This window comes from Myxine glutinosa, chromosome 9 (assembly GCF_964187855.1).
Source record: "Myxine glutinosa chromosome 9, kmMyxGlut1.1, whole genome shotgun sequence".
NCBI classification, from domain to species: Eukaryota; Metazoa; Chordata; class Myxini; order Myxiniformes; family Myxinidae; genus Myxine; species Myxine glutinosa.
In genome coordinates this window covers 140,078,431-140,092,630 of record NC_136269.1, presented here as the reverse complement: position 1 = coordinate 140,092,630, position 14,200 = coordinate 140,078,431, and the positions used below count along the sequence as shown (strand labels likewise).

At 41.9% G+C, this 14,200-nt stretch overlaps 1 protein-coding gene across 2 annotated transcripts in view; it reads left to right on the top strand.

Annotated features, from left to right (window-relative positions):
* The window catches only part of LOC137434850 (phenylalanine--tRNA ligase, mitochondrial-like), a 41,127-nt gene extending 27,255 nt beyond the window's left edge, over window positions 1-13,872 (top strand). For both annotated transcript variants that reach the window (XM_068127998.2, XM_078785008.1), the window contains exons 3-8: window positions 6,874-7,202; window positions 7,945-8,110; window positions 8,226-8,357; window positions 11,997-12,157; window positions 12,993-13,147; window positions 13,240-13,872. In XM_068127998.2, coding sequence (XP_067984099.1) covers window positions 6,874-7,202; window positions 7,945-8,110; window positions 8,226-8,357; window positions 11,997-12,157; window positions 12,993-13,147; window positions 13,240-13,378 — 1,082 coding nt within the window. In that variant the 3' untranslated portion in view covers window positions 13,379-13,872. The remainder of the gene's footprint in view (window positions 1-6,873; window positions 7,203-7,944; window positions 8,111-8,225; window positions 8,358-11,996; window positions 12,158-12,992; window positions 13,148-13,239) is intronic.
* Window positions 13,873-14,200: the final 328 nt, after the last annotated feature.

Below are 14,200 nucleotides of genomic sequence, written 5' to 3'. Positions count from 1 at the left end.
CGTTGTCATGCTGAAAGGTTCTCAGTTCTGGGTGGTCTAGCAGGAATGGCAGCAGATGAGGTCGCAGGATGTTATCCACATACCGCTGGGCGTAAAGATTCCCATCCACAACCACCAGTGGCGTCGTGTACCGGCCTGATATGACGGCCCACACCATCACACTTGGGCCACCCCACCTGTTGGCTTGACGCACGCAACAATCGGCATATCGCTCGCCAGTTCTTCTCCAGACACGCTCACGCCCATCAGGACTGTCCACACAGAACCTTGACTCATCGCTGAAAGCGACCTCGTTCCACTGCGCCAAGGTCCACCGCTGATGCTGCTGGCACCATCTCTGTCGGTTGCGGCGATGGGCAGCCGTCATCACGGGGCCTCTGTATGGTCTTCTGGCAGTCAGGCCATAGTCATGCAGTCGTCTTCGTGCAGTATCATTGGAGATCCGTGGGTTTGCACACCCCGGAGTTTCTGCCGCAGTGCGGGATGCTGGACGGAATCGATCCCGCAGGTGACTTCGGACCATCTGCCTGTCCTGCCTTGCAGTGGTGACTCTTGGCCTCCCTGATCGAGGTCTGTCATCTGCAGAGTTGTGGAGGGTGTCTCTGTCCACCAGGGCCGATATCGTCTGGTGTGAACAGCCAAGGCGACGTGCCACCTCACGGTAGCTCAGTCCGCTTTGCAGCATGCCCAGGGCACGCTGCCGTTGATCCCTTGACAATTGTGGCATGTTGATTGAAATGCCCATTTTGCACTGGCCTTTTTAAAGCCAATATCAATACATCACGTGCAGCTCATTAAAATCATCCCGTACCCCTTGGCTAATCACTGACAGTCAAAACGGCTGTTCAACAGCTGTGCTATGAAGTGACCATTGAAGGTTCAAGTGACCATCCGTGACCGTTTTGTCTGACAGTGAGGACACTATCGTCCACAAATAAGTTCACACATTTACTACACGCAGTGTTATTGTTGATATTTAAAGGTTTCAAAGGTGGTAAGTTTCTTTTGCGTTTCAGTATATAAGCACATTGCAATGGGGGAAAATATAAAAGTGCATTTTTCCCATCCAATTTGACTGAGAAAAAATATCTGTATATAATACTTTCTTTGTCCGCCGCCTTAATCGCACACCTTGAGCGGGCAGCTCAGGGGTACGTCTTCAAGTGCTAAACACATGTACCAGCCTTGTACATTCCACGAATCCTGCACCAAATTTTCTCATACTCACTCAAATTAGATCCATTGCACATATCTGTTCATGAAATTTCACAAATGATCCCAAGTAATTAATATTGCAATGACCTCTAAACATTCCTAAATCATTCCACTTGTTCAAAGAACGTTCATTTCGCAAGAAAGAGCGGGGGCAAGAGACAGGTAGCCGAAATGGAAATGAGGGACAATGAGGGACAGTGAGGGAGTGTCGGTATGCAATTTTCATCCAATCGCCATCTTTCACAATAATTCTGGACCGGCATGAGATGGCGTTGTCTGTCATTAATTTATACGTTGATCAAACGAGTTTTAGACATGGCGGGAAAACTGAAAAAAATATATTTATTTATTAATTTAAAACGGGTGTACACGATTGTACACGTGTACGGACCTTACCGAACCGGCAAACAAATCGCCTCATGGTGCACTTCATGAGCCGATTTGCCTGCAGACCAGAGTAAGGCTCTTAACACCCAGCGTATAACGTACGCATCCTCGCAAGCACACGAATAATAGAATCATTTAAAACGTTCCATCCGTGACTTTTACCTCGGACGGTCGTGACAAAAATACGTTTACACTCCTTGGATTATGTTACCTATATCGCGGCAAGCCCCACACACACATCCTCCACCATGTTCAGAATTAAACACAGGTTCGTATTTCATAATGGACCATCCCCAAGACGCCATGCTTACCTTGGCGACGTCCACTCGAAATCCCAGCGGTGCCTCCAGATTGTCGGGGAAGTGTTGTGAGACTCAAGACTCCAATGATGTCACAGGTTTACAAAAGATCACAACTTTATTAACTGGTTGTTCACTTCATTCCAATACCAAATAACTACCGTTTAACTCAATGGACCAGGTAACTCTATCCGCATAGTCCCTCTTTCGTGGCTGCAGCGCCGTACTCGTGGTACGCGTTCATTCCGTCGGGCAGGGCTTCTGAGGATGAGTGCTCCTCAGTCAAGGAGATGTTTACTCTTTTATGGGCACCGCAGTATTAATCCTTCCTCCGCTAATCCTAATCCGTTCTCCGCAAACGTTACTCGGTCGCCTCACTGGCACCAGCTCGCTCCCCTCCTGCTGCGAGTTCCATTTACCAAACAATAGGGGGGTGCTCCAGCCTGGGGCTGTGACCAGGTGGACAAGAGATTACCATGTTCGTGCACATTCCTGACATTCATTTACGAAATCGTCTATCTGCTTCGTTACCAGTCCCAATCAATGAGTTACATTTCCACAACCCCATGACGGTGAGTAGCAAAGACCGTGCGTGCATTGTGTACGGATCTCAGTAGTGGAACATTGTGGTTGTGGTGGACTAGTGAATTTGTAGCGTTGATTGAGGGATAAATGTAACTAGTGATGGTCAAGTTAAATTACAGAGCGAAGCGCTGCATCGATACATCAATGAATACTTGGTACATCGTTACAGTCGTGGTGCTTATTGATACACACGTTTACATCGTTACAGTCGTGGTGCTTATTGATACACACGTTTACATCGTTACAGTCGTGCTTATTGATACACACGTTTACATTGAATTGGTTCATTCAAAATGGATTATTAAAAGTGGTGCTAAAACCACCACCAAAATACAACAACAAAAGCATAATGGGTGAAGAATATTGTGAAATGTGTGGTTGAAGTTTGATTTTTGACGGTGACGTCATCTTTAATAAATAATAATCGTTTGGAGATCTTATGAAAATGAGAATTATTAAACATGGCATGAAAAAGCTACTTCAGCGGAAGTTTATGTGAGGCTTTTTATACATTATCCCATGTCTGTGTGGCACGTCATGACTTTTACTTTGAATGTAAATTACATGAATGCTTCATTTCACACATGTTGAGATTTGTACTCATTACACGTATGTGCTCGATATCAAAGACTTGGCACACGACAGACTATCCGCAATAATCATAGGTGTTATATCATAACTGATGTTATATCAAACACTTCATCTCCAATCATATCATATCAGTCGTTATATATCCAATCATTGGTGTCATACCATGTGTGGTGTTATATACTCATTATCCAATCACAACAGGTGTTATATGATATCAGTTGTTATCCAATCAACAACAACAACATGCATTTTAAGGCCATTTTCCCTGCTAGAGTGGGGGTTAGCCTTGCGGTCCCCATGACAATCTTCTACATTTTGCCCTATTTTCTGCATCTCCCCTTGTTAACCCCCTTGCCCGCATTTCTTCTTCCACCATCTTTAGCCAAGTCTTTCTCGGTCTTCCCTGTCCTCTACTTCCTTCTACATTCATTTCCATCACTCTTCTCAACCAGTCACTTTCACCCTTCCTCAACACATGACCAAACCATCTCAACCTGTTCCTCTTCACAGTATCAATCACAGGCTCTATTCCCATCATCTTTCGCAATTCATCAACGATACTCCGCACATCCATCGAACCATTCGCATTTCCACCCTTTCCAGCCTTCGTTGCTGCTCTACGTTCATTACCCATGTCTCGCTCCCATAAATCATAACACTTCTCACATATGCAGCATACACCTTTCCCTTCAGCTTCAACGACATTCCCCTCCTCGTCAGCATGCCACTCAGTTCCCGAAACTTCTTCCATGCACATCTCACTCCAGCAACCATTGCCGAGTCTGATCCACCTTCTCCATTCAGCATGTCTCCGAGGTAGCAAAATGTTTTCACACCTTCCAGCTTCACACCGTCTCCAAGATCCAACTCAACATTTCCTCCATGTGCAGCTCCCTCTGTGCACACCTTGCATTTGAATGTAGCTGCCACACTCGTTAATAACCCTCTCAGACCACGACATTTTTGATGAACCCACTCAGCTCACATTGTACATTGAATGGAGTTCACTCCGACACCCTTCCTGCACACAGCACATGGCCACTTCCCAGTTCTTTCCACCTCACTATATGCTTTACCACTTGCCATCACCTTCGTCTTTCCTATATTCACCTTCAGACCTTTTGTCTCCATACATTCCTTCCACTTGTTCATCTTTTCCTTCAGTCCATCCATACTTTCCGCAATCAGCACCAGATCATCTGCATACAACAACTCCCACGGTAAACCCTCCTTTACGTTCTGAGCCAGCACCTCCATCACAGCTACAAATAGTAGTGGACTTAGTACCGACCCCTGATGCACTCCCATCTTCACCTCAAACTCACTACTGTTCCCATCCTTCGTCCTTACAGCTGTGCGCGCTCTTTTATACATTGCCATCACTACTCTGATCAACCATTGCTCCACTCCTAACTTCCTCAATGCCCATGTCAATACTTCACGTGGAACCCTATCGAATGCTTTCTCCAGATCAACAAACCCAAGAAACAACTTCTTCCTCTTCTCCATGTACTTCTCCTGCAACTGCCTCACAATAAAGAGCGCGTCTGTCGTTCCTCTTCCTGGCATAAATCCAAACTGCATTTCGTCGGTCTTCACCTTCTTCCTTACCCTCCTCTCCAACAACCTTTCCAATACCTTCATTCCATGCTCCAATAACTTTATCGCTCGGTACGAGCCACACTCCAGAGGGTCACCTTTCCCCTTGTATAGAGGGACAAGGGTACTCAGTTCCCAAGCCACTGGAATGTGGCCTCTTTCACCACCAGATTACAGATCTCTGTCATTCTCTTCACACCCCAACTTCCGGCTGCCTTCAACATATCTCCCACAACTCCCCTCGGCCCTCCCGCTTTTCTACTCTTCATTGCTTTTATCGCTTCCTCAACTTCCTTCTCCGTTATCTTCTCTGCCAGTCCTAAAACTGGGTTACTCTCTATGTTGCCATCCCATTCATTCTCTGTATTCAACAGCATTTCCATATATCTTTTCCATCTTCCTTTAATTCCATCTGGGTCCACAACGATTTGTCCCACTTCATCCTTCAAGCAACTCACCCCCATCACATCACACCTCTCTTTCGCTATCTGCTTTGCAATCCTGAATACCGCTCTCTGACCCTCTTCCGAATCCAAGCGTTCTCCGAACATTTTCCTACATGCCTCCTGCGCCTTTGCTACCTCTTTCTTTGTAGCCGTCTTGGCTGCCTTGTAACTTACATGCTCTGCTTTTTCTGCTCCCGTACACTTCGCCTTCTGCCACTCCTTGAACTTCTTCCTCTTCTCGTCAATCCTCTTTCCAACTTCCTCATCCCACCACCATGTTTCCGAGTGCCTCGGTGGTCCTTTTGTCCCTCCACATACCTCACCAACGGCTCCCAACAGACTATCTTTCATTGACATCCAACCACGTTCAAGCTCAACCACATCATCCTCTACCCTACTCAGCCTCTCTTTTAATGCCTCCCTTACTGTCACCTCTTTCAACCTCCACACCTTCATTCTCGGTTGGTACTTCACCCGCCGAGCTCTCCTCGCACCTTTCACCCTTATGTCGCAGACAACCAAGTGGTGCTGTGAAACAGCCTCCTCCCCCGGGATCACCTTTGTGTTCCGGAGGTGCCCCCTATCTCGCCTATGCACCATCAGGTAGTCAATGGTTGTCGTCGACCCACCTGACGTGTATGTAACAAGCTTATTATCCCCTTTCTGGAACTGAGTATTACAAATCAACAAATCAGCTCCATCAGCAAACTCCAAAATCCTTTCACCTTCTCCATTTCTCACACCATATCCGTAACCCCCATGAACTCCCTCAAAACCGTCCATACCCCTTCCCACATGTCCATTTAGGTCTCCTACCACAACAACTTCCTCATCTTTCACGTTTTCCATCAGTTTCTCTATCGCACACCAGAACTTGTCCTTCTCTTCATCGCTCCGACCAACCTGCAGAGCATATCCCGAGATGACATTCACCAAGAGCTTTCCAATCATCATTTTCACCATCATCAACCTATCACTCACTCTAGTCACACTCACCATACTGTCTACAAACTCCTCAGAAAACAGGACACCAACACCATTCACGCTCTCCGGGCACCCTTGCCACACAACCTTGTATTTCTGTCGCTGCCTACCCTTCACCATTCTCACACCACTTCCCTTCCATCTCGTCTCTTGCACACAACATATGTCCACTCTTCTTCTGATCAATACTTCCACCACTTCTCCTGATCTCCCTGTCATTGTCCCTACATTCCATGTCCCACACCTCAGAAACCGATCTCCACTCCGGGCTGCACCCTGCCCATATGTAGTTGTAATTGTCATGGTTCTCTTTTTGAGGCAACGTTTTTATGGCCGGATGCCCTTCCTGACGCCAACCCTCTTAGTCGCCTCTTACGACACGCAGGGATACGGTGTACCTATTCTAACCAGGGTACACACCGGGATGTTGTTATCCAATCATAGGTGCGATATCATATCTGGTGTTATAGCATAACGCGTATCCAATCATAGATGTTATATTATATCTAATGTTATGTCACATCTCATTATCCAATCATATCAGGTATCAGGTGTTATAATCATAATAGTCATTATCCAATCATATTAGGTATCAGGTGTTATAATCATAATAGTCATTATCCAATCATATCAGGTATCAGGTGTTATAATCACAATAGTCGTTATCCAATCACTTAAGGTGTTACATAATATCAGTCATTTACAATCATATCAGCCATATAACTGATAACATTTACCTTTAACCTCTTTCCCACATCCTCTCCAAGATTATTTCTACAGGGAGTTCACAGGTCGCTGCCACAAACCGTTGTTTTCGGTACACGACACCATCTCACCGGTGGTAACAACACAGCAAAACTTCGACAGCCTGCTCGTACCACCTGACCACCCGAGCCGATACCATGGTGAAAGTTATTACCTGAATGCGAAACACCTGCTGCGTGCGCACACATCGGCACACCAGCGCGAGCTCGTGTCCACAGGCCTCGACGCCTTCCTCCTCGTTGGGGACGTGTACCGCAGAGACACTGTGGACAGGTCGCACTTTCCTGTATTCCACCAAGTAGAGGGCCTGAGGCTTTTCTCATCTGAACAGGTGAGTGTCGGGAATTTGAAATTCTCTTTATTATTTTTTATTTCCTTATTATTATTATTATTATTATTATTGTTGTTGTTGCCCACTCCTATGACAATGTCTGTGGCTGGGGACATTAAAATGAGCTTTGTCCGACCGACCGATCATCCGTCCATGTACTTTTGTTTGTGTACGCGATATTTCAAAACCTCGTGAACAATTTAGCTTTTATATTATATTGCAGCTATGTATTCCTCATGACATTGTCTCAACCTCATTATATCACGGCGGTGATTGGTTGAATTCTGTTTCCATGGCAACCATCTCAGTAACTCGGCTTGCGTATGCGATATTTGAAAAAACGTTCAAGATTTAGATTTTTTTTCATATTACACAGATCTCTTCCCCAGAGATCTGGTGATAGATGGTTGGTTAGAGCTGCTTTGTGTTTATGCTCTGCTGGCGCAAGATGGTTTTATAACTGTCATGCGCGCGGCTGCTGGGCAATGTGTTTGCGCCCACGAAAAACCGCGAATGTGCGAACCACAGGGCCGCAAATGTAAAAGCGGGTTGCATTTTATGAACCGCAAGTACGTGGAATCCGTGAATGTCAAAACCGCGAATGTTGGAGATTTACGGTAATGACTTTTTAAGAGCAATGCTTTTGTGAAGTTTTGTTTATATGGGATAAGCTGTTGAGAATTTGAAATATTGAGTCCCTGCTTGTTTCACTCGTCTTCCTTCACTCACTAACCTTACGTAGCTGTTTGCGAGCGTCACGGGTTCAGGTCCTGCGGGGCTCGACCTGTTTGAGGCCGGGACACGGACAACCTCAAAGCAAGAGAGCCATTCACTGGAGGCGGCCCATCTTGTGGCCAGTAATCTGCAGCACACGCTCAAAGGACTCATACACTTCCTCTTTGGGACCTGTGAGTCTTGATTACCTTGGCATTTCCTTCATGTGGTTCAAATGACTCGTTCGTGTTCAAACATTTTATGGGATTATTCTTCCACTCTCCCTCTTCTTCTTTCCACCACCGTTAGCCGTGGAGACCCGCTGGGTACCGTGCACCTTCCCATTCACCCACCCGTCCTTTGAGCTCGAGATAAAGTTCAACAATACCTGGCTTGAGGTCCTCGGCTGTGGTGTCACCGAGCAGAAGATCCTACATGCTGGTAGTTTTCCCCATCTGGGGCACCCATATCCTCAGAAATGCAGAGTCCTCTTTCTCTTCTATGAGCACACGGAGTGGGCAGTATTTAATTTCTTTCTTTCTTTACTAGTTAATTTATCGATTCTTTCTTTCTTTACGAGTCAATTTATTTATTCTTTCTTTCTTTACTAGTTAATTTAACTATTCTTTCTTGGTTTATTTACTAGTTAATAAAACTATTCTTTCCCTCTTTCTTTATGAGTTAATTTATCTATTCTCTCTTGGTTTATTTACTAGTTAATTTAACTATCCTTTCTTTCTTTCTTTATGAATTAATTTATCTATTCTTTATTGGTTTATTTACTAGTTAATTTAACGATTCTTTCTTTAATTTTCTAGTTATAATTTAACTATTTTTTCTTTCTTTACGAGTTAATTTATCCTTTTCTTTCTTTCTTTACTAGTTCATTTATATATCTTTCTTTATTTTATAGTTAATTTATATATTCTTTCTTTCTTTACGAGTCAATTTATCTATTCTTTCTTTCTTTACTAGTTAATTTAATGATTCTTTCTTTCTTTCCTTAGGAGTTAATTTATCTATTCTTTCTTGGTTTATTTACTAGTTAATTTAACTATGCTTTCTTTCTTTGATAGTTATAATTTAACTATTCTTTCTTTCTTTCTTTACGAGTTAATTTATATGTTCTTTCTTTCTTTATGGGTTAATTTATATATTCTTTATTTCTTTACGAGTCAATTTATCTATTCTTTCTTTCTTTACTAGTTAATTTAACTACTTCCATTTTCTTTCTTTATGAGTTCATTTATCTATTCTTTCTTTCTTTCTTCTTTACAAGTTAATTTTATCTATTCTTTCTTTCTTTACTCATTATAATTTAACTTTTTTTTCTTTCTTTACTAGTTATAATTTTACTATTCTTTCTTTATTTACTTGTTAGTTTATCTATTCTTTCTTTCTTTTTTCTATACTAGTTAATTTAATCAATTATTTCTTTCTTTACCTATTAATTTATCTATTCTTTCTTTCTTTACAAGTTAATTTATCTATTCTTTCTTTCTTTACAAGTTAATTCAACTATTCTTTCTTTCTTTACAAGTTAATTTATCTATTCTTTCTTTCTTTACTAGTTAATTAAACTATTCTTTCTTTCTTTCTTTACAAGTTAATTTATCTATTCTTTCTTTCTTTCTTTACTAGTTAATTTATCTATTCTTTCTTTCTTTACTAGTTAATTTAACTATTCTTTCCTTCTTTCTTTGCTAGTTAATTTATCTATTCTTTCTTGGTTTATTTACAAGTTAATTTATATGTTCTTTCTTTCTTTCTTTCTTTATGAGTTAATTTATCTATTCTTTCTTGGTTTATTTACTAGTTAATATAACTATTCTTTCTTTCTTTGCTAGTTATAATTTAACTATTCTTTCTTTACAAGTTAATTTATCTTTTCTTTCTTTCTTTACTAGTTCATTTATATATTCTTTCTTTCTTTGCATATCAATTTATCTCTTCTTTCTTTCTTTACCAGTTATTTTAGCTATTCTTTCTTTCTTTCTTTCTTCTATACTAGTTAATTTTATCTATTCTTTCTTTCTTTACTCATTATAATTTAAATATTCTTTCTTTCTTTACTAGTTATAATTTAACTATTTTTTTTATTTACTTGCTAGTTTATCTATTCTTTATTTCTTTCTTTACTAGTTATTTTATCTATTCTTTCTTTCTTTCTTCTATACTAGTTAATTTTATCTATTCTTTCTTTCTTTACTTGTTAATTTAACTATTCTTTCTTTGTTTACTATTTAATTTAACTACTCTCCTTCTTTCTTTGTGAGTTAATTTATCTATTCTTTCTTTCTTTATTTACTAGTTAATTTAACTATTCTTTCTTTCTTTACTAGTTAATTTATCTATTATTTCTTTCTTTCTTCTATACTAGTTACTTTTATCTATTTTTTCTTTGTTTACTAGTTAATTTATCTATTCTTTCTTTATTTACTAGTTAATTCAACTCTTATTTCTTTCTTTACTAGTTAATTTATCTATTTTTTCTTTCTTTATTTGCAAGTACTCATTTTGCCAACCTCAGAATGATGTCAGGCTGAGTCAACCCACCTTGTGTTATTTCAACGTCATGACAAGGGCTCAAACTCAGGACCCTAAGAAGCATATTGCTAGTTAGTTAATTTATTTATTCTTTCTTTATGAGTTTATTTACTTTTTTTTAGCTCACCTGGAACGAAGTTCAGGGGAGCTTATGTGATGGTGCGTTGTCCGTCCGTCCTTCAGTCCGTAAACACGTGAAACTTCTTCTCCAAAACCACTGATGGGATTACGACCAAATTTGGCACAAATTATATTTGTTGTGTTGTGACTCAAGTTTGTTCACGGCATTAAAAAGAATCGGTGTTTAAGGGGGATTACCAGGGTCAAAGTGGATCCAGGTTTGCCCCCAAAATAGATATTTGCTTTTTCCTCTGAAACTACACACACTATTTCGATGAAACTACAAACACTATTTCGATGAAACTTGACCACAACCTTCATCACCCATGATGTACCGAAGTTTGTTCACCGCACGAAGAAAATCGACGTCTGAGGGAGATATGGGGGTCAAAGTGGGTCTAGGTTTGACCCCCCAAAATAGGTATTCGCTTTCTTCTCAGAAACTACACACGCAATTTCGATGTAACATCACCACAACCTTCATCACCCGTGATGTACCAATGTTTGTTTAAGGCATTAGAAAAATTGGGTCTGAGGAGGTATATGGGGTTGGGGGATGGGTGGGCGATGGGGGGTACCCCCCCCCCCCCCCCAAAAATAGGTATTTTGTTTGTTTGTTTGTTTTAAGTCTTATGATTATGTTAGTATGATTCTACGTGCTACCCTGTCTTCTAGCAAACATTGAAATTAGTTTAAAATTCCTTTAGTCAGTGCAGTATACTGTTTATTCTACCAGGTGAGCGCCAGGGTTATTGCCCCTATGTTTATTTTTTGAGACTCATGCAAGAATGAGGTAACACAGGGAGGAAAAATAAATACACCAACCATGGAGCATCAAGAATGGGAATGACCAAACAGCAAAAGAGGAAGGGGAGGAAATAGTAACAGGCACGAACGAGGCCCACAATAGCAAACTTCCTGGACAAGGCCACATAAACCCAGCACACAAACATACGTGAAGGCCCATGACGAGATGCGCGTACATACATTACATCAACAAATTTATAAAATCTGTTAAACATGGCTATCCTGGAAAGGTTATCCTCAGCTTTTGAAGATGGCCCTCATAGCAGAGAGGATTGTTTCTGCAGGGGAAGAACTTGGAACTGGGACCCTTTGCCTAAAATCCAGCAATTTGGATGCATGAACTTGACTCACCATGGTCTTTTAAACAAAAGGGCTTCAGGATGAGATGGCTTGTATAATCCAGGAGTTTATATTACATTCACATTTCAGCACTATCCTTTTTTTATTATCAAACCAACATGCTTTGTCATACAGTGTGAACCTACTTACTCCTCTTTCCCTCCTACCACCCTACCCTATCACCCATACCCAAGTTCCCCCAAACTTGCAAATCCATTTATTCCTGCATCCCATAAACCCCATATCAACACGTCATGCATCTTGCAGCTGGTGCTGGGGATCGCATCGGATGGGCATTTGGACTTGGTCTTGAGCGTTTGGCAATGGTCCTCTTTTCCATCCCGGATATTCGCCTCTTTTGGAGCAACGACGAGTGCTTTTCCGAGCAGTTCAAGGTCGATGACATCCACCAGTCAATCTGTTTCAAGGTAGAATGCAATAGCTTGGCTTTAGGATCTTTCATTCCTCCTAATCGTACAGTGTTAAAAACAAAATACTTTTGTAGGAGATTAAGTGTCATGGGCTATTTGTTATACGAGCAACGGTACATGCCCTATGGGCGGGGCTTCAATTGGGAGGCCCAAATGAAAAGGCAAAATATCAGAAATTGAAGGCTTTTTGTATTTTAAACGATTTATATAAACATCCGCTAAATCATATCACATGCAAATCATCAAAATCTAAACAGTATTTGTAGAATTTCAATAAAATCCACATCACTGTTCATATCGGTAAATATTATTCCATCGTGTTTGGAAAAACTGGAAAATTGGAAAAATTAGAAATTGGGAAAACAATATAGCCTATTTTACTCCCAGGGGTCCCAGGATTACCCACCCAAAATTTCGTTGCGATCGGTTCAGCCGTTTTTGCGGTACCTGGGAACGGACGGACATTTGGTGAATTATAGTAAGATATGATCTAGGCTTGTGAAAGAGCGATGTGATATGGTAAAAGACAACATACTGATGTTGGGGAAGCATGCGGACAAAACAAGCAAGATAATGAACGAACATGAAAGAAGAGAGGAGGGGAGAAACGCAGTAAACTGCAAGTAAGAGGATTGATTTTGATTGGGTTCATAGGGGTAGAAAAGGTGATGCGGAGTTATGGGGGATGACACAAGTTGACTGCACCACCTGCTTGAAGCCTGGCAGGGGAGTAATGATTGAACAGCCTCCAAATTTAAATATAACATCCCATATTCTTGGTTATCCTGAACTTTCATCTCTTCACCTCCCTTCTTCACTCTCCATCCCATAGCCGCTGAGCCCATACCCCCCGCTCATCAACGACCTGTCTTTCTGGATACCATCCGGGGAAAGCTTCGATGACAGGGACTTCTATGAACTTGTTCGCACGATCGCCGGAGAATTGGTGCAAGAAGTAAAGCTCATTGATAAGTACACCCAGCCTGGGTGAGTCCTTCTTTGGTGGAACGTGGCGCTGTGGAGTTATTTGTAGCTGCATAAACATCGACCGATGTGTATTATTTGTGTTGCTTCTGCAGAAGCGGGCGGCACAGTCGGTGCTATCGGCTAGTGTATCGTCATGCGGAGCGCACGCTCACAAAAGGTGAAGTTGACCTTGTGCACCGCGCCATCGGGAGCGCCGTGGAGACCCAGCTCGGAGTGAAGGGTCGTTTCTGAGCCTCGTAGACGCGGCATGAATTCCCCATTTTCCCACCATCACATATTCCCTACTCTTACCCCAGTTCCCTTTTACAATGAATGTGTTTAAGGTAACACTTTGCACCCTTTGGATTAAGTGTTTTTTTACAATGCTTTTCAGGAAAACATCTTTACTCGTGGGAATTAAAGGAGCACTTGCCGTTGAATGTTTCATTATTTAACAATACTGCAATCTCTCTCTCTCTCTCTCTCTCTCTGTCTGTCTCTCTGTCTCTCTGTCTCTCTCTCTCTCTCTCTCTCTCTCTGTCTCTCTCTCTCTCTCTCTCTCTCTCTGTCTCTCTGTCTCTCTGTCTCTCTGTCTGTCTGTCTGTCTGTCTCTCTGTCTCTCTGTCTGTCTCTCTCTCTGTCTCTGTCTCTCTCTTTGTAAACTGTCTCTGTAAATACTGTAAACTCTCTCTCTCTGTAAACTGTCTCTGTAAATACTGTAAAATCTATAAATACTGTGAACTCTCTCTCTTTTTTTTTTCTTTTTTTTTTGTTGTCCCCCATCGCACAGCGGAGCGAAAGGGGGACTATGGTTTTCCCCTCCGTCCGTGCGTGCGTGTGTGCGTGCGTGCATGCGTGCATGCATAAGCGAAGGACCGCATTCGAATTTGGTGTATGGTTGCAACCCACGTCAAAATCCAAGATGGCCGCCGCCATGTATGTCTAATGCCATGTATGTCTGAACCTTGTGAGATGAATATCTTGAAAAATAAGCGAAGTACCAACTTCTAATTTGGTGTGTGGGTGTATCTGGGCACAAGGAAGAACGCTATTGAAAATTGGGTCGCCACGTCA